Here is a 24,100-nt window from a genome sequence, read left to right as displayed (position 1 = left end):
CCAGCTTGACTGTAAACCACTAATTATTACTCTCTGAAAATGATTACCCAACCAGTTATGGACCCACCTTATAGTAGCTCCATCTAGATTGTATTTCCCTAGTTTGTTTATGAGAAGGTCATGCGAGACACAATCAGAAGCCTTACTAAAGTCAAGATATACCACGTCTATTGCTTCTCCTCTATCCACAAGGCTTGGTACGCTGTCAAAGAAAGCCATTAGGTTGGTTTGACATGATTTGTTCTTGACAAATCCATGGTGACTGTTACTTATCACCTTATTATCCTCTAGGTGTTTGCAAATTGATTGCTTAATTATTTGCTCAAAGTTAAGCTCACTGGTCTGTAATTCCCCAGATTGTCTTTTGTGACAGGGTGCTGGGTGAGAACTGCTGACTCAGCCCTCTGTCACGCCAGCTCCCATTAAAGGAAGTAAATTGGAGCTGGCTAGAGAAAACCTGCACCTAATTGGTGAAAGGGAGACAGCTGCCTGCCCAATTAGCCTAGTGCTGTATAAAAGGCTGGGAGATTGGAAGCTGGGGAAGGCAGTGAAAGCAGAAAGATGGCTCTTCCCTGCTGGCTGCAGACACTAGAACTCAAGCTGTAGATGGTAAAAAGGTGGTGGGAGCACAACTTGTAAATAAACGGCACCAGTGGTTACTGAACCCCAGGATCTCCGAGTGACTTTGTCAGCACAGCAGGGGCAGGAGCAAAAAGGGCCCTGCAGCACCCTGCTACGTCTTTATTTCCCTTTTTATATACAACAGTCAAACTGGAAAAATAGAATCATAGAATATCAGGGTTGGAAGGGACCTCAGGAAGTCATCTAGTCCAACCCCCTGCTCAAAGCAGGACCAATCCCCAATTTTTGCCCCAGATCCTGAAATGGCCCCCTCAAGGATTGAACTCACAACCCTGGGTTTAGCAGGCCAATGCTCAAACCACTGAGCAACCCCCCAAATACTCAAGTGCTTTGCTGAATAAGCATGGGCTTGAGCACATGCTTAAGTGCTTTGCTCATTCAGGGCTTTAATTCTTACTCCAGTTGCTTGCATAATGAGGATAAAGTGTTGCTCCTCAGAGACAATGTCAGCAGTTACACAGCTGTCAAGTTTTGAGTATTTAACAGATTCCTAAAACATATAATTAAAATAATTCACAATGAAATTAATTTTGAGGTAGACTAGTTATAGCTTCCATTGCTCTTTGCCTCCTGTAACCTCCACGGCATGATTTAAAATGGACCTGACACTGCCTGTCTATATGCGGGATTTCAACTATCCCCATATTGACTGGATACATATCACCTCAGGACGGGATGCAGAGAGGAAGTTTTGATACCTTAAATGACTGCTTCTTGGACCAGCTAGTCCAGGAACCCACAAGAGGAGAGGCAATTCTTGATTTAGTCCTAAGTGGAGCACAGAATCAGGTCCAAGAGGTGAATATAGCTGGACTGCTTGGTAATAGTGACCATCGTATAATTAAATTTAACAACCCTGTGGCGGGGAAAACACCACAGCGGCCCAACACTGTAGCATTTAATTTCAGAAAGGGGAACTACACAAAAATGAGGAGGTTAGTTAAACAGAAATTAAAAGGTACAGCACCAAAAGTAAAACCCCTACAAACTCCATGGAAACTTTTTAAAGACACCATAATAGAGGTTCAACTTAAATGTATACCCCAAATTAAAAAGCATAGCAAGAGATAGGAAAGATAGGAAACAAAGGGTAGGAATAAATGGTCAGTTTTTGGAATGGAGAGAGGTAATAGTGGTGTGCCCCAGGGGTCTGTACTGGGACCAGTCCAATGTAACATGTTCATAAATGATCTGGAGAAGGGGATAAACAGTGAGGTGGCAAAATTTGCAGATACAAAACTACTCAAGATAGTTAAGTCCCAGGCAGACTGCGAAGAGCTACAGAAGGATCTCTCAGAACTGAGTGACTGGGCAACAAAATGGCAGATGAAATTCAATGTTGATAAATGCAAAGTAATGCACATTGGAAAACATAATCCCAACTATACATATAAAATGATGGTGTCTAAACTAGCAATTACCACTCAAGAAAGAGATCTTGGAGTCATTGTGGATAGTTCTCTGAAAATATCCACTCAATGTGCAGCGGCAGTCAAAAAAGCAAACAGAATGTTGGGAATCCTTAAGAAAGGGATAGATAATAAAACAGAAAATATCATATTGCCTCTATATAAATCCATGGTACGCCCACATCTTGAATACTGCATGCAGATGTGGTCACCCCATCTCAAAAAAGATATACTGGACTTGGAAAAGGTTCAGAAAAAGGCAACAAAAATGATTAGGGGTATGGAACGGCTGCCGTATGAGGAGAGATTAATAAGACGGGGACTTTTCAGCTTGGAAAAGAGACTACTAAGGGGGGATATGATAGAGGTCTATAAAATCATAACTGGTGTGGAGAAAGTAAATAAGGAAGTGTTATTTACTCCTTCTCATAACACAAGAACTACAGGCCACCAAATGAAATTAATAGGCAGCAGGTTTAAAAACAAACAAAAGGAAGTATTTTTTTCACACAACGCACTGTCAACCTGTGGAACTCCTTGCCAGAGGATGTTGTGAAGGCCAAGACTATAACAGGGTTCAAAAAAGAACGAGATAAACTCATGGAGGATAGGTCCATCAATAGCTACTAGCCAGGATGGGCAGGGATGGTGTCCCTAGCCTCTGTTTGCCAGAACCTGGGAATTGGCGACAGGGGATGCATCACTTGATGATTACTTGTTCTGTTCATTCCCTCTGGGGCACCTGGCATTGGCCACTGTCAGAAGACAGGATACTGTGCTAGATGGACCTGTGGTGTGACCGAGTATGGCCCTTCTTATATTCTTATATCTCTCTTGCTTTCAGAGAACCCATTGTAAATTACTCATGTCCTCCAAACAAGAAAGAAAATTTACTTTCTAAGCTATTCTGATTGATGCCCTTGATTTGGGTGTGGGTGTGTGTGTCAAACTGAATTACTAGCTGGGGGCGGAGGAGTTTTGAGGAAGTGCTGAACACGCTCTTTGGGTGATACTTGGTGTTAATTGTTGGAGTGTAGCTTCCCTTTGGTGGGACTTGCCAGGTGCAAATTGCATTGGAGATTAATTTGCTGTGTTTTTTCTCTTGTATTGCACTGATTAAAGGGTGTTAAGGTCTTTGAAGCAGCAGCAGCTCCTCTGGAAATTTGGCTTCCTAGTTTACAACTTTCTTTAATTTTGTTTTGCTGAATTTTGCTATTTCATGTTCCATGAATTTTGCTAATTAGTATTTTGTACAGATATTGGATATTATTTTTCCATTTCTGGGTAACACTTTTCTTGGCTAAGGAAAAGAATAGCTTTGATTTTTTAAAAAATTTATATTTCATTACATGCTGTCAAGATGAAAATGTATATACATAAAAATAATTCGTTAGCTTCTCTTTAAACACATCTCAGATTATTAAAACCAAATTGTAAAAATGCAGTGTATTTTTTTTGCAAATCCTGCTGTTTCTTTTTTCTATTAACTCAGTTTGGGCTGTGAATAAAGCTCTGCCTGTTTAAATATATAACAGTCTTTGGATCTGGATCATCTTGTCTTTAAGTCATCTAGTCCATCCCCTGCTAATACAAGATTGTTCCCTATGCAACATTCACCATTGTTCTATTCAGGCTAATTTTGATTAATTCCAGTGATGGGGGCTCCATGATTTCTTTTTGGAGACTTTACATAATCTTAATGAGTTTTTGTCCAGATATTGTCCTTAATCCAAAGCACATTTTTTTTCACTCCGTTTCATGCTATTTCTTCTAGTTTTTCCTCCTTAAATAATTTCCTTCCTAATTGTTTAAGATATTTGTAGATGATCAAATCACCCCGTAACGAAAATGACATGTTTTCACAGTTCTTGTCTTAAAGGGTCTTCTTTTTTTGTTTTTCTTGTTGTCCCGTAGCCTTTCACTGTAATGAGCACTCCAAACCAAAACCAAAATCCAGAGAAGCAGCCGCATGACTTGAGTATTGATACTTACAGCCATACCTTGTACTGGACCTGCGAGGCCACAAATTCAATCAGTGTTCACAGACTTAATGGAGAACCAATTGGAACGGTTTTAAAAGGAGATCATGACAAGCCAAGAGCCATAGTAGTCAATGCAGAGCGAGGGTGAGTCTTTTTCCATGCTTTGAGATTGAGTGAATAGTGCATATGTGTATCCATAGTATTGTGTGTGTGTGTGTGTGTGTGTGTGTGTGTGTATGCACACATATAGTGTGTTTATTCGTTTAAGGCCAGATCCTCAGTTGCTTTGAATCAGCAGAGCCCTGTTGATTTTACACCAGCTGAACATCTGGACTATAATGTTTAGGTTTTCAGGAAATAGTGTGTTCAGAAATAATTCAGGTTTCAGAGTAGCAGCCGTGTTAGTCTGTATTCGCAAGAAGAAAAGGAGTACTTGTGGCACCTTAGACTAACCAATTTATTTGAGCATAAGCTTTCCTGAGCTACGGCTCACTTCATTGGACGTAGCTCATGAAAGCTTATGCTCAAATAAATTTGTTAGTCTCTAAGGTGCCACAAGTCCTCCTGTTCTTTTTGAGAAATAATTCAGTCCTCTGTCATGTGAAAACATCACAATAACAGCTTGTGCAATGAGATCAGAGCAGATGTATTCCTTTACATTTTGAATCTGTATATTTTAAGGCCAGTTCTGCCTGAAGAAGGTTTTACAATTATATTTTTAAAATTCTCGATATAAATTTAAAACAGGAGGATGTGCTGGATAGATTTTCCACAAGCATCTGAAATAAAAGGAATTGTTTTGTTGCATAGCAGTTTTGGTTATATTCAGGGTATCATTCGCTTTGGGCTTGACATCGGTGAAGAATGAGCCCTTTTACCATTCTCTTTAATAAGTTAAATACCCAACTTCCTGACTACTATTAAAAGTGCTGAAGAATCATATGTCTGACAGATGTTGAGTGACAATATTCCATATCCATGTAGGTACAGCGGTTCTGAGAAAATCTGTGGAACATTTTCAGGGTTGTTAACTTACTGTTCAGCTAGGGTATGATTATATACAGTCCCTAAAATCTATAAACCATTTTAGAGGCTAGTGTGGGGGAGGGGATTAGAGATAGGGAAGGCTTCAGTTTTATTGGAACCAATTCACAAGGACATATTTCATAGTTAGAAAAGGAAATCTTTAGTCTGTGCTTTTGGAATTAAAATGGGAATTTGCTTTTCCAGGATGATTCCTGAAACACGCTGACTCGCTAGCCTCCACCTTTCCAGCCATGCTTTCAAACCATTTTAAAAAAAAAATTCCAAATTTGAATTTTTAAAAAGTCTTAAGGATTAAGGAACAGTGAATATGGCGGCCACCAGGAGACCTGAATTGAGTAGTGACTCCTGACGTGTGCACTGAACTGCTTAGAATAGTGCCATTCTTAGCAGTGTTTCTCTTCCTCTGGGAGCATCAATCTTGTTAATCTTATTGGGATTTTTTTCACGCAGTGAAAGGGGAGGAGCCTTGTAGAGAAGACAGGATTTTTCGTGAGCATTGCTAAGAACTAAGCCTGGGGAGGAGGTGCTCAATAGCACTCGTTAGGTTTAAAAGAAACTATGATACAACTATAATTAAACCCATACCCCCAAAAGTCTTGGTTTAAGAGGCTGGTATCTATATTTGTTATCAGGTACATGTACTTCACCAACATGCAAGAGCGAGCCCCGAAGATAGAGCGCGCAGCCCTGGACGGCACGGAGCGAGAAGTGCTCTTTAGTACCGGTCTGATCCGGCCTGTTGCGCTGGTAATTGACAACAAGCTTGGGAAACTCTTCTGGGTGGACGCAGATCTCAAACGCATTGAAAGCTGTGATTTGTCAGGTACGCGGTAGCTAAACACGCTGAGCATTGGGCATTTATAGTGTGTATAGTCCTTCTCTGACACAGACCCCAAGGGCTTCTTCTAACCCTTAATAATGCCTATTTTGTGCAGGCAGTGCAGAAATGATTAGTCACGGGCTCTCTCCTTTGCAGCACATACATGGACAGAGCTTGTAAACCTCTTAAAGGACAATAGCACCATACCTGAGTGTTCTGGTTTTTTCAATCACTGTGGTTACACCTGGCTTTTAAATGCCAAAGGCTGGTCAATGGCAGTGCAGACAATGGCAGGTAACTGTAGTAGGAGTAACTTAAAAGGGCATTGCCAAGACCGAGAGAGTCATTTAATTCATGCACACATGCACCCTTTCCACACACCAAAAACTTTAATCCTTCTGAAGCGAGTGACAATTTAGCGTGTCTGGAATACTGATTTAGCATAGCATGATGTGAAGTCATCACATTTCCCGCTATAGCAATGCTACTTCACATCTGTAATTATAATGCTACTACTTGGCTTTTATACGTGGCTTTATCTGTAGATCTCAGTGCTTTACAAAGGTGTATAAGCGTTATGGGCCCCCATTGTACAGCTGAGGACATTGAGGAATAGAGAAGTTAGGCTACTTGGCCAACGTCACTCGGCGGGTCAGTAGCAGAACCAGTACTAGTATTCATGTTTATTACTTTCCAGTTCAGTGTCAGTCACTTCTGATCCTCTGTGGATTAGAGGAAGCAGCATATGGAGGAGTCAGGAGAGCAACGAGTTTGAGACTAAGGAGCTAGAGGCAAAGTCACCAATAGGAGGCAGGATCCAAGTCAAGGTTCAGAGAGTAGAGTGCACAGGGCACAGCAGGAGGATAGTAATAAAAATGTGGGAATGGTTGGGCAATAGAACACACCAGGATTGGAAGAGAAGGGTTGGGAAGGTGAGACACAGAAAGTAGGACACTTCAGAACTGGAAGAGAAACCAAAAGTCAGGAGAGCATTTAGTTAACCTGTGGAAAGAGTAGTGCTGCTCGGGGATGAGAATGCATAGAGAGGGTGGGGTACGCCAGTAGTGAAAGGAGAGAGGGTCGTGTAGCAGAACACACAAGCATAGGGATCAAAGTAGGGACTGACTGTTACTCTTGTTTGTACAGGGCGTAGCACAATTGGGTCCCACTCTTGGCTGGTCTTCGGCCCTACCTTAATAAAGTGGGGCGGGGAAGAGAGAGAGGGAGTGTCAGAGATGCACCAAAGAAGCATGAGAAAAATCAGTTGAAGATAGAGCTGTAGGGGAATGCACCTTGGAGGAGGGCAGTGAACAAATCTGTGTTAGTATTGCCTCTAAAGAGAAAGCTAAAAAGCAGTGCCAGCTACACCCAATAAAGAGGGAAAGGAGACCCAGTCAATTAGCACTTGCTTATATTTGTAGCGTTCAAGAAACCTAGCCATGACTTCGGTTTCTACTTCAAGGCTAACACCCGTAAAATCCTCTCTGTGCAAAAGAATTGGGCCTTGTTGTTTTTATATATGTAAAATATTCACGAAAATACCCAGACTTAGAATGATTGCAGTGTTGAGTTGAAGCTAGTTGACAGATGGGTTGTCTTTTTGTTGTCTTTTTGGCTTGTAAGCTCTTTAAGGTAGGGACTGTGTACCTTCAGCACCTAGCATGTTGGGGCTGGGAGGTGCTACTGTAATACAAATCATAAATTATAATTTGGGCTTCCAATTTCAGGTTTTAACTGGTAAACACCAATAAAACACTCCCAATTTTTTTTTAAAAAACGTTTATCCAATAAACACTGGAAAAACTTTGTAAATGGTTAATCGGTTTGTGTTGACTTCCCCTCTTTCCCAGTGCAGTTTGTTTATGTAAGTGATGTCTCTCCTCCCTGGCTTGTATCTATGGGCTTGTGTGCATTATCGCTCCATCTAGACTATGGGAAGGAGGTTTCTAAAGTGCACCAATGTGTTGAGAATTAATTGGTCCATATAAACCCTGCTGGTGCGCACACAAGTATCCCTTGTGTGCTTTAATGTAATGCTGTTTGAACCAGTACTAGGTGCATATGCAAAGAGAGAGCCCTCAAAGCCCCCATTTTTTTGACATCTACATGGAGCTCAAAAATTGCTAAACAAATAAAACCTGAAAAATGAAATTAATAAACCCTGAAAAACAGAAGCCCTAATTATAATGCACTGTCAGTTTCTCAGGGAAGCAATCTGTTAATTTTTTTTTCTTTTCTTTTTTTGTTTGCTAAGTGATATGTATATAAGAAGTGACTTAGGACTCAGGTAGTACTAGGTGAATGATGACTAGTATGCAATAGTCATAGTTTTGGCAGGGGATAGCACATTGTGGCTTCCATTGTAGCTGGTCTGTGTTCCCCTAAAGGACTTCCTCCGAACATTACAGATGTAGCACCTTAAATTAGGTGGATCATGTTACAAGAAAAACTAAACTTCCTCTGCTTAGTCTTGAATCGGTGCTTATAACATATATTTATTTGATGAACATAAAGGGGAAGCAGCTAGAAAATAAGATGCTATAGAGAAGATGAAAGGGGAAAACTGTAGGGATAAAAGAAAATCTGTAATGTTGATTAACCAGAGGGTATGCCTCTCATAGCCAGAGAGATATGGGTATGTTTGATCCAGCTGAGCTCACTGTAATTTGATCCATTGAGCTGTTGATTTTTGAAAAGTTAACAGCACATCTTTGCGTTTAAAAATGCTTTGTATTTTCATATTGCAAGCCTTGAAAAGAATCGACAGCCAAAAGGACCTTGGCTTGAATGAGACCATAAGAAATAAATTGTGCATTGGGCAGAACACATTAAAACAAGAACATATACACAGAAGGATTTTAATGTAAACTGAGGTGGTCATGAAAAATCAGATCAAAAGGTTGTGTTGTATATTTTTATTCTGATTAGGCAGTGCTAGGCATCCTTTCCCTCTTGCAGAATTAGGGAGATGACACATTTTTTTTTTAAACTTGCACCAAATCCAGATATTTTACAGCACCATGTTGAAAGTGGCAGAACAGCAACTAAGCTGTCCAATGTTTAACTTTCAGGGAAGGTGTTACATGGTCTTGTCTGTAGGACTTTCATTTTCATAACCAAGGGTTTAGCCCTGTGCCCTGCCTCCGACCACCCCCCCCCCCCACCAGCTTTGAGTTATTGCTGCTTTTTGGAATCTCATAAGGCTTTGCAAACAACTTCAGTTTGCCACCAGTTGAGTAATATAACTTGTTTATTTTATTTTTAAATAGCTGAAAGAGTTTGAAAATTTTTATTTGAGGTCAGAACAAATACTTTGTGTTCGATGGAACTGTAAATAGGGGAATTATTTGTCCTTCAAGCTTTTCATAATGTTGTTTTTTTTCATTTGAATTCTAATTTCCACCTTCAAAAGATTACACATTTATTTCATACTGGAAATCGAAGTGTTTAATCACTAAGGAAATTAGATACTACTTTTACTTGTAACATGTTTTTCATTATCATTTTTATTACTTAACCAGAAGGAGAACGCTACTGAGAAACTATTCTTTGTTTATTCATTATTTTTTTTCCTCAACTACAATACAGAGGTGCCCACGATCCAGTGCTCTCAACACCCTTAGGCGCTCTTTTAAAAAATCACTGATGACTCTCTGGAGCTGTAAATGGCCCATGATCAAATAACCCAGTGACAATATAACTGTAACACACATGGAGTAAGAATTGTCCCATGGTGAGGGCAGTAGCCTGGGACTTGGGAGACCCAGAGTCAGTTCCCTGCTTGGACATGGACTTCCTGTGTAACCTTGGGCATGCCCCTTAGTCTCTCTATGCCTCAGTTCTCCATCTATAAAATGAGGACAATAGTACTTCCCTATCTCACAGACGTATTTGTGAGCATCAACACGTTAAGAGTGCGAGGTCCTCAGATACCACAAGAATGCGGGGGGTCAAAGGAGTACCATATATAGACTCATTAGTCATCCTCCACACACAATCCCCAACACAGTTCTGTCCCACCAAGGAAGTGAAAACATTGGTCTTCCAGTGCTCCTGCAAGCTACCAAACTCAGGCTGTCTCAGACCTGGGTCAAGGAAACCATTTTAAAAGGCTACACAGCCCCTAGCTGAGAACACCCTGCCAGCAGCCCCACTGGGACTTCCGCTCAGGTGCCTCTGCAGTAAGTCGCTGGGAGAGAGGCAGCCTCTTACGGGTTTGTGAAAGGGGGAGACGCAGTTGATTATGTGAAACCTGCACCATTTCAGGACAGGAAGCATCAACTTTATTTTTAATTTTAAATGAATTTGGCCAGTTTTTAATGTTTTTAAATATAAAATTGTTGATGGAATAAAAAGGCTCTGTTAAGAAGGGACCACAGGAGGTCATCTAGTCCAACCCCCTGCTCAAAGCAGGACCAACCCCCAATTAAATCAAGTGGTTTCTCTGATGTAAGAGAATGATTCAAGGGCTGTCATTATGGAAAAGAACTACAAAAAAAAGTTACAACTTTTTAAGCACCTTTCACAAAAATGGTACAACAAACACTATCAGACTGCCAACAGTAAAGGTTAAAAGCAGCCACAAATTTTAACTATTTGAAAATGTTAGCTCAGAGTGTTTTGAATAATAGGACTGATTATTTGATTTTGTTGTTGTTGTTTAGAGGTGAAACACCACTTTGATTTTTATCCCATTTCTTCCAAACGCTAAAGTTAGGCTTACTGAATGATTGGGCACGTGAAAAGAAGTATGAAGGAAATGGTATGTGGAGGTAGGAAGTAGAATGTGGTCAGTTTTCAGATGCATCCGCATGGACATTGTTTAGCATACTACAGGATTTGTGCCCTTACCTCTCCCTTTGCCGGTGTGTACTGCATTCATTTAGTAGAAGGAGTACTGGTAGTAATAATAATTGGTATTCTAGCAGTAGGTAGGAGGCCCAAACCAAGCCTGGGACAGTTTCCTGCAAATGTAGAGGGAGAGACTCTCCCTGCCCCATGGAGCATACATCTAAATGTAGACTGGGCTACAATACAAATTGCCACAGCATTCACACGCAATTGTAAATGATTGATTTAGCTGACATGACACTGACCACAGCAGACTAGTCAGTGCAGACCAGCACGAGTCATGGTCAGCATGACGTCGATGAACCACAATTAAATCCTGCTGGGTTGAGGGTCAGTCACGGTGAGCTGACGTGATGCTTATCGTGGTATGGCCTGGTCTGTTCTGTCAGTTAACTCAGTTCTTCTTAGTAACCTTTTTCAAACACCATAAAATGCCCTAGAGGTGACAACAGCTCTGCCTTAGATGCTACTTTATAAGGGTCAGGCACTTGGAAAGTGAGCCTAGAATCTCTGTCCTGTGGAAATAAGATGTCTGAGATCGTTGTTGAAATATTGACACTGGTTTTGTATTATGAGTGTGTTCCCCCTCACCATCTTTGTCTCGTCCATTCTTTCCACACTGTCCCCTCACCTTTCTCCTTCCTATCTTAGAGGGTGCTACTCTCCCCATTCAGCCTCTCCCCACTTCCAAGCTCATCTATACTATCATGCCCCATCATTGATCAGACTATCTCATCACTGCCTGTCTCTTTGCCGCCTTCTTCCCAAAGCACTTTCACTTCATCTCCATTTTCAAGGGTCTGACTACAGCCTGAATAAACCATCTGCCTCATTTCCCCCTCAGTACCTCCCTCCCTCTGCTGCTGAGCCTGCCCTCTTCAGCAGGAGCTTTGATACCCTGCATCTCAGCAACTGAGCTGGCTTTTGCCCTTTGCTGTTGGGCAGTTGATGGGTGGAGTGGGGGATCTGCTGCTGAAAACTGGAGTGCAGGGCAGAAAGCAGGAAATAAGAAGAGCTGCTGAATGTTGTGGGAAATCACTACTGGGGAAAAAAACAACAAACCCACCTTCCTCCACCTGCAGGCCCCTATGCTGTGCCCTACAGAGCTTCCAGCTTCTAGAGTAAATGAAGCAGGGATCTTACAAATAGCTTCATTCTCTCTACAGCCCTGATTCATTCTCTGTGCCCAGAATAAGGCAGAGATCCTGTAGAAAAAAAAGAGCGTGATTATGTAATTAAAGACTGTATCATAGTGTATATGCACCAGGAGGGTGAATAAAGATTACACGGGCAACCTAAAATTTGGCATTTTCTAACTTCTGAATGCTTAATTTTGCAACCTTAATGTGCTTAACAGAGTTGTTTTAATGTTGTGTGCATGTATGTACCTATGTGTGTTATGTATGCATGTTTATGTATGTACATAACATTAAATGTATCTAGGATTTTTATATAGCACCAGTCACTGTGACACCAATGAATTATCAGACTTTCTGTTTTTAAAGAATAGCATCAGCACTTAATGTTCTATGCAGATTTTTATTGGAAAACTCAATAAGTACTATTTTAAAAAATTTGAATGCCTCTTTCAAGAAATATCTTCCATGAGACCTTCACTTGTAGGGAAAAATTCTAACCTCTACTGCTCAGAGATGGTTCCCATTGGTAGCTCAGTATATGCATGTCTGAGAGTAGAGCTTACCTGTCAATGCTTGAAAGTGAATAATTTTTTTTAAATTGAGCCCATGGAAACATTTCCCATTGCACTGGATAAAAAAAATTTGTTCAAAATTCATTCATGATAATAAGATTGTTTGAAGGATAAAGCGTGTTTTGGAAACAAGTACACTTTATTATAAAAGACAAAAAAAAAAGTGAGACAAAAGTTTCTCTTTGCAAAACCTATATTTGCTTTAGCTTTGATTGTTACAGGAGCTAACCGTGTGACACTGGAGGACTCCAATATCCTGCAGCCAATGGGACTGACTGTGTTGGGGAATCACTTGTACTGGATTGACCGTCAGCAGCAGATGATTGAGAGAGTTGAGAAAACCAGTGGATACAAGAGGACTAGAATCCAAGGCCGAATTGCTCACTTGACAGGCATTCATGCAGTGGAAGAAGTTGATATGGATGAATTTTGTAAGTTTATTTCAGTGCCATGTATTCTTGATTGCTCTGGTGCTGGTTTCTCTTAAGCTTCTGAATCAGACACCCAGTGTGTATCCTAGCATGTGAATTTCTGATTGCTCAGTTTCTGACTTGTTGTGAGTTTTTGTGTTCATTTTAAACAGAATGTAGCAGGGTTTTTTAGTAAGCACTGTTTGAAACCAGGGAGTTTTTTTGCCAATGAAATATGGTACATATAATTTTGGCTATTTATGTAACACCCAAAAATACACCAGGCGTCCTACAGACTTATAAGACAGAATCCTGCTCTAAAGAAATGACAATTTGTACACAAAATACAGGCATAGGGCTTGATTGTGAGGGGTGCTGAACACTCTCGCCTCAACCCAGCTAAGCACTTAAGCATGTGACCAGCCCCAAGTTCTTAGCTGGATTGCAGCCAGTCCAGTGTGCTCAGCACCTTACAGGATGGACCTCCCAGAAGAGAAGGTAATGCAAACCTCTTTTCCCATTCCTGTCCTGAATAATCTCTGCACAGAAAGATGGCTATTTGATGTCGTAGTAGTTAGCAATCTATTCAGCATGTACATGCATAATACAAAATTTGCTCCCGAAGCGGCTTAGAAAATAAAAACAAAGAAAAACTAGATGTCAGCTGTTTGATGCAGAGCGGTTAATTACACTAGCCTTTCACCACTGCAAACCTGTGATCAAACGTGGTTTACTGTGTGCCATAAGGGAGTTATTCCACATAGTATTAGGGGAATCGGCTATAAGAAAAAGAGTTGTGCCTGACGTCTGTGTTTCTAAACCAGTGAGGCATCAAGGAGCGAGGGGGGCTTTTGTTGAACTGCAAAGCGTGGAAGGGGGCTCCTTTTAAAATAGTTTGCTGAAATATATCTCCACTGATCCTGGGGGGGAGAAGTAAGGGAGGAGAAGCTATGTATTGCTTGCCCTGCCTCCCCTACCTTAGAAACAACAGTGGACAAACATAGTGAAGTAGCAGGCATGCCAGTTTGAAACACTGTTGCAACAAAAGGAACAGTGAAAACTGGCTAGGACTGTCTGTTTCACTTGCTTCTCCTAGAGAGCGGTGCTAGAGGTCAGACATAATCTGGGAGAAGGGAGAGATCCAGAAAGAAGAGGAAAGAGAAAAAATATGGGGGAGACGCACCCTTCGTTAATTTTAGGATGTGCGCATTAGCCTTCCAAGTGATCACCTAATCGTAGGCTTGTCCTTCCCTTTTCATCTCCCTCGGGGGGGGGGGGGTGTTGGTTTCTGTGCCTGTTTGTTTTTTGTTGTCTTCATGTAGATTGCAAGATCTTCAGCGCAGGGATTCTGTCTTTGTTATTGTAACGCACTGTGCATGTTGAGGTTATTATGTAAGTAATAGTAATGAGGCCAAGACTTGACCAAGCAGAGCAAGGAGCTGCACCAATGGGTTACTGGAAACATACCATAATCTGGTTCCACATTTGGTTTCTTTCTCTGGGAACCAGCAGATGTTAGAACTGTAGAGACACTGAGCCCCTGGGGATGGTGGTAATGGGTCCCTTCTGGCTGACTGACAGAGAAGTGCTGATGAGATACAGGAGGCCTTCTGTCAAACTCTCCACATCTGGAAGAAGGATGGTGCAGGGCCTTTGAGGAGAGAGGAAGATGTTAACTGGGGGATCGAGGAGGGGAAGGATCCGAGAAAACCTCCCACAAAGAGGAAGAGAATTAAAAAAGAGAGAGAGAGAGAGAAAAGATTGTGGAAAGATGCAGAGAATGAAAGAGACAGAATGGCAGAATAAGGAAGTGTAAAGGAGTGGTGGGGAAAGGAAAAATATGCCCAATACAAAAGGGGCTAGGGAAGGAGACCTGAAGGTAGAGGGTGATTTTGTGTGTGTGTGTGTTTAATTTTAGGATATCATGTCTGTTTCTTTTATCTACTCATCTAATAAACTGTGATTGATAACTTCTCTGGAGGTTGAAAGACACATGGAAAAAGAAAATGTCCTGATATTTTCAAATCTCTCTTTCCATCCACCCATTACCCCTACTGTTTGAAAAAGCCATTAATTAGAATAGCAGGAGGCGGCTGCATTGGCAGACCTGTGTAGGGGGAAACCTGTGTGATGTTTGCTTGCACTCTTGTTAATCTTTGATTTATAAGCACTGAAACTCTCAAATTTCGAGAATAAGAGTGTAGGAATCATTCATTGTAAAAAAAAAAAGGGGGGGGGGGGATCGAAGCCATTATAGTGCATTTTTTCTAGAATTTTGCAAAAGATTAACCCCTTTTCTTTCACAATATGTAATATTCACCATTCTTAGCCTTTTCTCTAGCATCTCCTTGCTCCACTCCCAGTGTCTCTCAAAGGTACCATTACTTCATAAATGATCTGGAGGATGGTGTGGATTGCACTCTCAGCAAATTTGCAGATGATACTAAACTGGGAGGAGTGGTAGATACGCTGGAGGGGAGGGATAGGATACAGAAGGACCTAGACAAATTGGAGGATTGGGCCAAAAGAAATCTGATGAGGTTCAATAAGGATAAGTGCAGGGTCCTGCACTTAGGATGGAAGAATCCAATGCACCGCTACAGACTAGGGACCGAATGGCTAGGCAGCAGTTCTGCGGAAAAGGACCTAGGGGTGACAGTGGACGAGAAGCTGGATATGAGTCAACAGTGTGCCCTTGTTGCCAAGAAGGCCAATGGCATTTTGGGATGTATAAGTAGGGGCATAGCGAGCAGATCGAGGGATGTGATCGTTCCCCTCTATTCGACACTGGTGAGGCCTCATCTGGAGTACTGTGTCCAGTTTTGGGCCCCCCACTACAAGAAGGATGTGGATAAATTGGAGAGAGTCCAGCGAAGGGCAACAAAAATGATTAGGGGTCTAGAGCACATGACTTATGAAGAGAGGCTGAGGGAGCTGGGATTGTTTAGTCTGCAGAAGAGAAGAATGAGGGGGGATTTGATAGCTGCTTTCAACTACCTGAAAGGGGGTTCCAAAGAGGATGGCTCTAGACTGTTCTCAATGGTAGCAGATGACAGAACGAGGAGTAATGGTCTCAAGTTGCAATGGGGGAGGTTTAGATTGGATATTAGGAAAAACTTTTTCACTAAGAGGGTGGTGAAACACTGGAATGCGTTACCTAGGGAGGTGGTAGAATCTCCTTCCTTAGAGGTTTTTAAGGTCAGGCTTGACAAAGCCCTGGCTGGGATGATTTAACTGGGAATTGGTCCTGCTTTGAGCAGGGGGTTGGACTAGATGACCTTCTGGGGTCCCTTCCAACCCTGATATTCTATGATTCTATGATACTTTACTGCTGCAAAGGGATTTTATTTTTTAATTTAAGCACAATTCAGAGAATTGGGAAGTGATTTTTACATGCTAAATCATGAATGGTAAAAAAAAAAAAAAAAGGGGGGGGGGGGCGGCGAAGTGCTTTATTTTCTTTATGGCAAGGATCCTGCTTTCTACTTTGAGTCACACTTGAAAAGAATCGCCCTTCAGGGCTGAAATCTGAAACTTGTCCTTTAAAGGTAAATCTCTGTTGCAACAGAACAATTTTAAAAAAAATGTTTTTCTTTTGCTCTTCCAACAGTCCATGCTGCGTGCAGTGGCATCTTAAGACTATATATAAAAATAATATGTTTGTTAAAAGCGAAGGCAGATTTCTGTGCTAAATGCCTGATTAATGAGTCTGAGCAGATGGAGAGCACATTTGGCACAGAAATAATTAGCTATTTTTATATGGATTCCCCCCCCTCCCCCCCCGTAAAAATCTTAGAACTTACTAGTACTGTATCCAAGAATGCATCATTCTGTGACAACAAATATGGGCTCCACTCCAACAAGACATCTCAGCATGTGCTTAAATGTAGGCACATACAGGAAGTGATGTAATCCAGTGGATTGGGCATTAGACTAGGACTCAAGAGACCTGCATTCTATTCCCAGCTCTGCCATCTGTCTGCTGTGGGACCTTGGACAAGTAACTTTACCTCTCTTTCTCCTCCCACCCTTTGTCAGTTCGCAGATGAAATGCAGATGAAGTATACTCATTCTTTAAGTGTAGTCTTTACAAGAAGCTTCTACTAGTTTCTTTGCATCTGAGTTTCTAAATATTTAAAGGATTTCTGAGAAGTCTGTATATCTTGGTGTTCAGGAGCAATATCCCTAGAGAGACTATAAATCAGGTTTTGAGTAGTGACCTGGGAAGTCCATGCATTTACTGTGTTCGTGTCTAGTGAAAGTTGGTAGTTCTTACAGAAACCAGCTTTGCACTAGCTGAACATCCTGATTTATTGACAGTGTACAGTATTCCATTCCATGTGTTGTTTATACAGCTGCACATCCATGTTCCCGTGACAATGGTGGCTGTTCACACATCTGCATTGCTAAAGGAGATGGAACCCCAAGATGCTCATGCCCAGATCACCTTGTACTTTTACAGAACCTCTTAACATGTGGAGGTAAGTGAATTAATTTAACAGGGCTTTTTATATAGGGCACACGTATCCATAAAGTCTCTCAGAGCTTCTGGGGTCAAGAAGCTGCATAGTCAGATTTGGGCTTGTTGGCGTCATATGTTTAAGATGCTATTACGTGTTGACAAATAGTCAAATGAGAATTTATTTTCAACTGTCTTTGTTTTTAAAGGATGGGATTTTCAAAAGGCAACTCTGCTCTCATTTAAAGTGAATGGTAAAACTCCCATTGACTTCAATGGAGGAGCAGGTTTGGCCAATGCTGAGTGCTTCTGAAACTCCCACTCAAACTGTATGTATTTGTAACTTTTGCACAGGTATTCTGTTAAGACCGGTCTTAGCTCTGCATGGTGGATCTCTTCTTCCATGTTTCAGTCCAGAACTTCCATCTGTGTCAACAGGAAGTGCACTCATAAGGAAGAGCAGAGTATGAGAACTCAGATCTGCTTTGCTTTATTTTCCTAATACTGAGAACCAATAGAAGAGAGGGGGAAAATGGGGAAACGGAGAACACAAAGGCTCACTTACTCGCCTTCCTGCTAATTTACATTACTGGTGCTTCCTTTCATCCCCTCCACTCACATGCATGTTTGCCCCCTCTCCTCCCAATGTGTGATCACAAATTCCACTGTGATAAACTTTAACCCAGTCATGTCACCTGCACTTTCTTTAATGTATGTAGGGTCTGACTAAAAACATCTACACGTTTCTGTAGGAAACATGAGCCCAGATTCAGTGCTGGGATGCAAACACACAGTTCCCCTGGAAGTAACTGGTGCATCCATGGTCAAAACTTGGCCCTTACTCCATAAGGTTTGGTGTTTAGATCTTTGAATCTATGTCTCTGTCTTCATTGCCCGCAAAATGCCCCTCTGGGCCTCGGAAGATTTAGCACATGTATTGATACTTACTGAAGTTTGTCTGATGTGACTGATTTGATTGTTGTGCTGTAAACGTGCTTGGTAGAGTGCGACCATGTTGCATTAGGCTGTTATAACATAATATGGCACAGGACAGTGCTGACACGTCATAAGGCCATATGGGACATTTCGCAAACCCGGAAATTAGTGTCAGAGCATGACTTTGATGTACTCTGTTGCTAATAAAATCAAGACAATTCTGGCGATCCCAAGATGGGTAGTGGCCCTGTTCATTATAGTAGCTCTCTTAATCCCCCACTTTATGCTTTCCTGCTTCTTTCGCAATCCCAGGAGTTTTCACTATTTGTAGCACTGCACTTGCTGGGGGAATTAAAAAAACAAACAAACTCATTTCTTCTGGGAGGTCTCATATCTTCAATATTTTAGCTTTATCGCTGCACTCAAGCTTTTTGAAAAAATATATTCATTTCTCTCTAGATTTCATGTGCTGGCTGAACTCTCACCTCCCCAGGGGAAGTCATTTCCATTGTAAACTGTTTTCTTTCCCATGACCACAACACACTATGTGGTTTCAGAGTAGTAGTGGTTACTTCTGGAGGCCAAAAAATAAATAAATCAGTCTACTCGTATTTCTCAATCTGCTGCTCCTGCAAGACATTGCCAGTGAGAGATTTCTTACCTCCCACTGTTTCATTATCTTCTGCTATAAATCTAACAAATTTAGGGCCTCCCTTTTGGTCTTCGTTCATTTTTATCCTAAGCTTATCCAGAGCCTGCTAAGACTTTCTGACGCATCCTGTCTGCAGCATTAGCAGCCCTGAGCCAGTGTCTTTCAGTAGCCTGAAAAAGTGTTGCAGAGTGTCTGCCCCCAGATGCTTTGACCAGTTTTAGGCCCAAATTTGTATTTGCTCGATGCAACAGGGTGCGATATTAAATGCAGCTCAGTGGCTGAATTCATCTTCCAGGGAAGAGCCGGTCATTCTCATTTTCTGCATTGCCTGGAAATGTTGTGTCTGAATAGGAAATCCAGATTAGTTTTCATTCCTGAGTTTTCCCAGTTATTTGTGTAGGTGACATATTAGTTTATTCAGAGCTGTTAATTGATTGGTTACCGTTGAGTTACTCAGTATTGCCAACTCCAAGCAATCAAAAATCGTGACTCAGACCTCAAAAATCACAACTGGCTTAAAAATCATGAGATTAAAAATAATAAACATTGGGTTCTTGTTATTTGCCTTTTGGGTTTTTAACTGCTGAAATACACTTGGGTCACTTTTTCAAGCTTTTCTCCACAGCCAAGAGGGCTAGAAACTTTATTTTCAACGAAAGATCAGATTTCTCATGTAGTCGCATAACTCTGGGAGATGGGGCTTTAAGAAAAACGCAAAAGCACCTATTGATGATGATTTCTCCCATTGTCACCAAGAGGGAGATTTTGCTTATGCTGGCTGTTGAAAGAGAATTCTGTATTGCAAGGTGGCCATGCTGGCCCCTTCTGTATTATGTGAACACAATAAGTTCAGTAACATTGTCACCACGGAGCCATTGTATGAATACATTGTTGCTGTTGACTACATCTTCCTCCTGGAAGATCAGTATGAGAGTTCTAACAACATTTCATTGATTTTCAGACACTACCACTTAACATAAGACTGTGCCTTATATATTTACTATAACAAATGTGTAATGTAGTAATCTGTTGTAGTTCTTTAATACAGCTGATTTACATGTTCTAGGGAGGTAGTGGTACCTAGTGGGTAGGTCCTGGACTGGGACTCAGGAAATCTAGGTAGTTCTTTGAGTGCTTGGTCATGTCCATTCCATTGTAGAGGAGTGTGCTCACCACATGCACCAGTGCTGGAAGTTTTTCCCACAGTGGTATCCGTAGGGGACCGCCTCTAGTGCGGCGCGTGTATGCACCAGTGTAAGGGGCGCCACCGGTTCCCGCCTCCCTCAGTTCCTTCTTCCCGCCAGTGATGGTGCTGCAATGTCTCCTTGCCTTGGGCGTCCCCTCCAGATGTGGCTGGCATCGGTCTACTCCCCAGCCAGACATCACCTAGACATGGTCATCATGATCCCGCCGCAGGTACTTACCTCCCTGCAGTGGTGGTCCAACCCGATTCTGGTGTTGGAAGGTGTGCTGTTCGCGAGCCTGTGACCCATGGTCTCCCTGATTTCAGATGCATCCGACCTTGGCTGCGGAGTGCATCTCAGTACACTGCGGATTCGGGTTATGGTCATGGGAGGAGCTCGCATTACATATAAACATCAGGGAGCTCAGAGCCATTCTTCTGGCTTGCGGTGTCTTCCTTCCCCAACTGTCTGGTCAGGTGGTGCAGATGTTGATGGATAGTACGGCCTCCACGTTCTATGTCAACAGGCCTGGGGCAGCTCATTCACTGGCTCTGTGCCAGGAGGCCCTCTTTTTGTGGGACTTCTGCATTCAGCATGTGATCCACCTGGAAGCCTCGCACCTCCCCAGCATCCAGAACATGCTGGCGAATCGCCTCAGCAGGTCCTTTGTCTCTCACCATGAGTGGTCCCTTTACTTAGAGGTCGTCAAAATGCTATTCCAGAAGTGGAGAACTCCCCAAGTGGACCTGTTCGCCACCAGACAGGACAGAAAGTGTCATCAGTTCTGCTCTCTCCAGAGCCTCGGCAGAGGCTCACTTTCTGATGCCTTTCTCCTGTCGTGGTAAGGAGACCTGATGTATGCCTTCCCGCCAATTCCTCTCATCAGCAAAGTCCTCTCAGAAATCAAGGGGGACAAGGCATGAGTCATTATGATTGCCCCAGCATGGCCTCACCAGCATTGGTTTGGCATGCGCATGGACCTGGCCACAGCAGCCCTGTGGCGACTTCCCAGCCGCCCGGACCTTCTCTCTCAGGAGCACTGTTGGTTTCTGCACCCGAACCTCACCTCTCTCCACCTCACAGCTTGGATGCTGCATCACTGAATCCAGAGGAACAAGCTTGCTCTAGTCAGGTACAGCAGGTTCTCTTGGAGAGCAGAAAGCCCCAACCACCGCAACTTACCTGGCAAAGTGGAAGTGTTTCTCCTGCTGGGCATCAGAGCAGAATAGCTCCCTGACCCAGTCATCTCTGCAGTCCAGCCTGGATTACCTGCTTCACTTAAAGCACCAGGGCCTCGCCCTCTCTTAGATTAAGGTGCACCTGGCAGCCATATTGGCCTTCCATCATCTCATCCAGGGTAGATTGGTATTCTCGCATGAGATGTCGATCAGGTTCCTGAAAGGCGTTGAAAGACTCTTTCTGCCAATCCAGGACCCGGTTCCCCAATAGGACCTCAACCTGGTCCTCTCCAGGCTCACGGGTCCACCCTTTGAGCCTACGGCTTCTTGTTTCCTTTCCCACTTGTCGTGGAAGGTTGCATTCCTTGTAGCTATTACCTCAGCGAGACGGGTCTCCAAGATTAAAGCCCTCACTTTGGAGCTCCTATACACGGTATTCTACAAGGATGAGGTCCAGCTGCAGCCCCATCCATTCTTCCTGCCAAAGGTGGTGTGTCACTTCCATGTCAACCAGGATATCTTCCTCCTGGTGTTCTGTCCAAACCTCCCGTGACCAATGAGAAGAGGCGTGCACACTCTGTCAGGCATGCCCTGGCTTTCTACCTGGAGTGCACCAAGCCCTTCTGCAGAGCCACCCAGCTCTTTATCGCGATCGCTGACAGGATGAAGGGCCTTCTGGTGTCCTCTCAAAGGATTTCGAATTGGATCACCGCCTGCATCCGTACTTGTTACGAGTTGGTGCAGGCTGTGCCTACATCAGTAGTGAAGGCTCATTTGACAAGGGCACAGGCGTCTTCAGCTGCCTTCCTGGCCCATGTCCCTATCCAGGACATCTGCAGGGCTGCGACGTGGTCTTCAGTACACACGTTCACAACGCACTAGGCCATCACTCAGCAGGCCAGAGATGACCGTGGCTTTGGCAGAGCTGTGTTGAGATCGACACATCCATGAACTCCTTACCCTCCTCTGGTGGTACTGCTTGGGAGTCCTCTACCATGGAATGGACGTGAGCAAGCACTAAAAGAAGAAAAGACGGTTACCTTTTGTAACTGTTGTTTTTCGAGATGTGTTGCTCATGTCCATCCCATGACCCGCCCTCCTTCCCCTCTGTCTGAGTTCTAGCAAGAAGGAACTGAGGGAGGGGGGAGCCGACGGCACCCCTTATTCCGCGGCATACGTGCGTCACTCCAGAGTGCGCCAGAGCTGGTCCTAAATGGATACCACTGAAGGAAAAGCTTTCGGCACCGGTGCATGTGGCGAGCACACACACCTACAATGGAATGGACATGAGCAACACATCTCGAAGAATAACAGTTACGAAAGGTAACCGTCTTTTCAATCTCCAGCTCTGCCACTGACCTGCTGGGTGACCTTGAGCAAGTCACGTCATCTCTCTGTGCCTCAGTTTCCCCTTCTGTAAAATGGGGATAATGATATTGACCTCCTTTGTAAAGCATTTGAGATCTAAAGTTGAAAAGTACTATATGAGAGCTAATTATTATTATTCAAAAGGGAGTGGCTTTGCTGTTCTGTTGTAATATATGTTGAAGTGCCTTTGGCAGCCAGTCACTGATGATTAATGCAATGCTGCTGGATGGGGCAGCGGTGGTGGAGATGGCTCCCAGGTCCTCTGGATGAGAGAGCATGAGCCTCTAGTGCCCAAGCCAAAGAAACACCAGATTCCTTAGCTTAAACCATTGTAGCAGACTCAAACATCTATACAGGGACTAGCCACTAGACAAGGACAGAGAAACATATTGAGTAAGCATGGGTTACATTTGGTTTAGGTAAACTAGTGACTGGTTCATCCAGAATGCCAGTTTTGTTATAAAGATTATACTAAACCATGATCAGAAATACCCTAGGATAATGTAATTTAGGGGTTAGAGGTGAGTGAAGCTAGCAGTTTGTGCTTTGCGAGTGGAAATTGCTATTTTGTGAGTATTCATTTATATGAAATCCATGTGAAAATCTCTTTGAAAAAGAAGTTGCTAACACGAAGTTACTTATTCAGAGTTCCCTGCCACCAGTCCAGTTCTCAGACAACTAGACCATGCCTCTTCTGGCAGCATACACAGTTTTTGTCACAAATTGGGAAACATTTATTCCCTGGGCAAAACTGTAAATTATCTCTTGATGAAAACTTGCCATTTTCACAGAGGAATTTCAGCATGGACATAACAAGTTTTCCATCTGTGAAAAGTCTCTTTCACTTTTTTATATATAATCTTTTTATCAGGATTAAATGAGTGAGTATATGTGGTTTTTCTTGTCTCCAGAACCTCCAACTTGTTCCCCAGACCAGTTTACCTGTGCGACTGGGGAGATAGACTGTATCCCAATGGCATGGCGATGTGATGGATTTCCAGAATGTGATGATCAGAGTGATGAAGATAGCTGTCCTATATGCTCAGCAGCCCAGTTTCAGTGTGAGAAAGGACAATGTATTGATGCCCGCTTGCGGTGTAATGGAGAAATTGACTGCCAAGATAAATCCGACGAAGCAGACTGCAACAGTAAGATTAATGTCCTGAGTGCCTGGCTTTAAAGACCTTCCTTTTTACTCTGAAACCAAAACCACAAAAATACGTTGATTCTGCCCTTCTCTCCCTCTTCATCTCTCCCCACCCCCTCTTCTATGCCTCAACGTATACATTTCCATAACTGCATAGTTACCTGATCAGCTACTTGTAAGCCTTAGGGAAAATAAATACAGTTTATGTTTAAAATCCAAAGCAAACATAGGAAACAAACGCACAGGGCTAATTTGACTAAAGACCTTGGATTGTCAGGAGCTGAAATAGATTTCCTCTCCATTC

General features: G+C 42.7%; 1 protein-coding gene across 2 annotated transcripts in view; it reads left to right on the top strand.

Annotated features, from left to right (window-relative positions):
• The window catches only part of LRP5 (LDL receptor related protein 5), a 252,541-nt gene that overhangs the window by 210,493 nt on the left and 17,948 nt on the right, over positions 1 to 24,100 (top strand). For both annotated transcript variants that reach the window (XM_074954716.1, XM_074954714.1), the window contains 5 exons: positions 3,966 to 4,177; positions 5,713 to 5,903; positions 12,684 to 12,893; positions 17,228 to 17,353; positions 23,561 to 23,797. In XM_074954716.1, the coding sequence (XP_074810817.1) occupies positions 3,966 to 4,177; positions 5,713 to 5,903; positions 12,684 to 12,893; positions 17,228 to 17,353; positions 23,561 to 23,797 (976 nt within the window). The remainder of the gene's footprint in view (positions 1 to 3,965; positions 4,178 to 5,712; positions 5,904 to 12,683; positions 12,894 to 17,227; positions 17,354 to 23,560; positions 23,798 to 24,100) is intronic.

Source organism: Natator depressus, chromosome 6, assembly GCF_965152275.1.
Source record: "Natator depressus isolate rNatDep1 chromosome 6, rNatDep2.hap1, whole genome shotgun sequence".
Classification (NCBI taxonomy): Eukaryota; Metazoa; Chordata; order Testudines; family Cheloniidae; genus Natator; species Natator depressus.
Note: the sequence above shows the minus strand (reverse complement) of the source record. Positions and strands in the feature narration are given on the sequence as shown.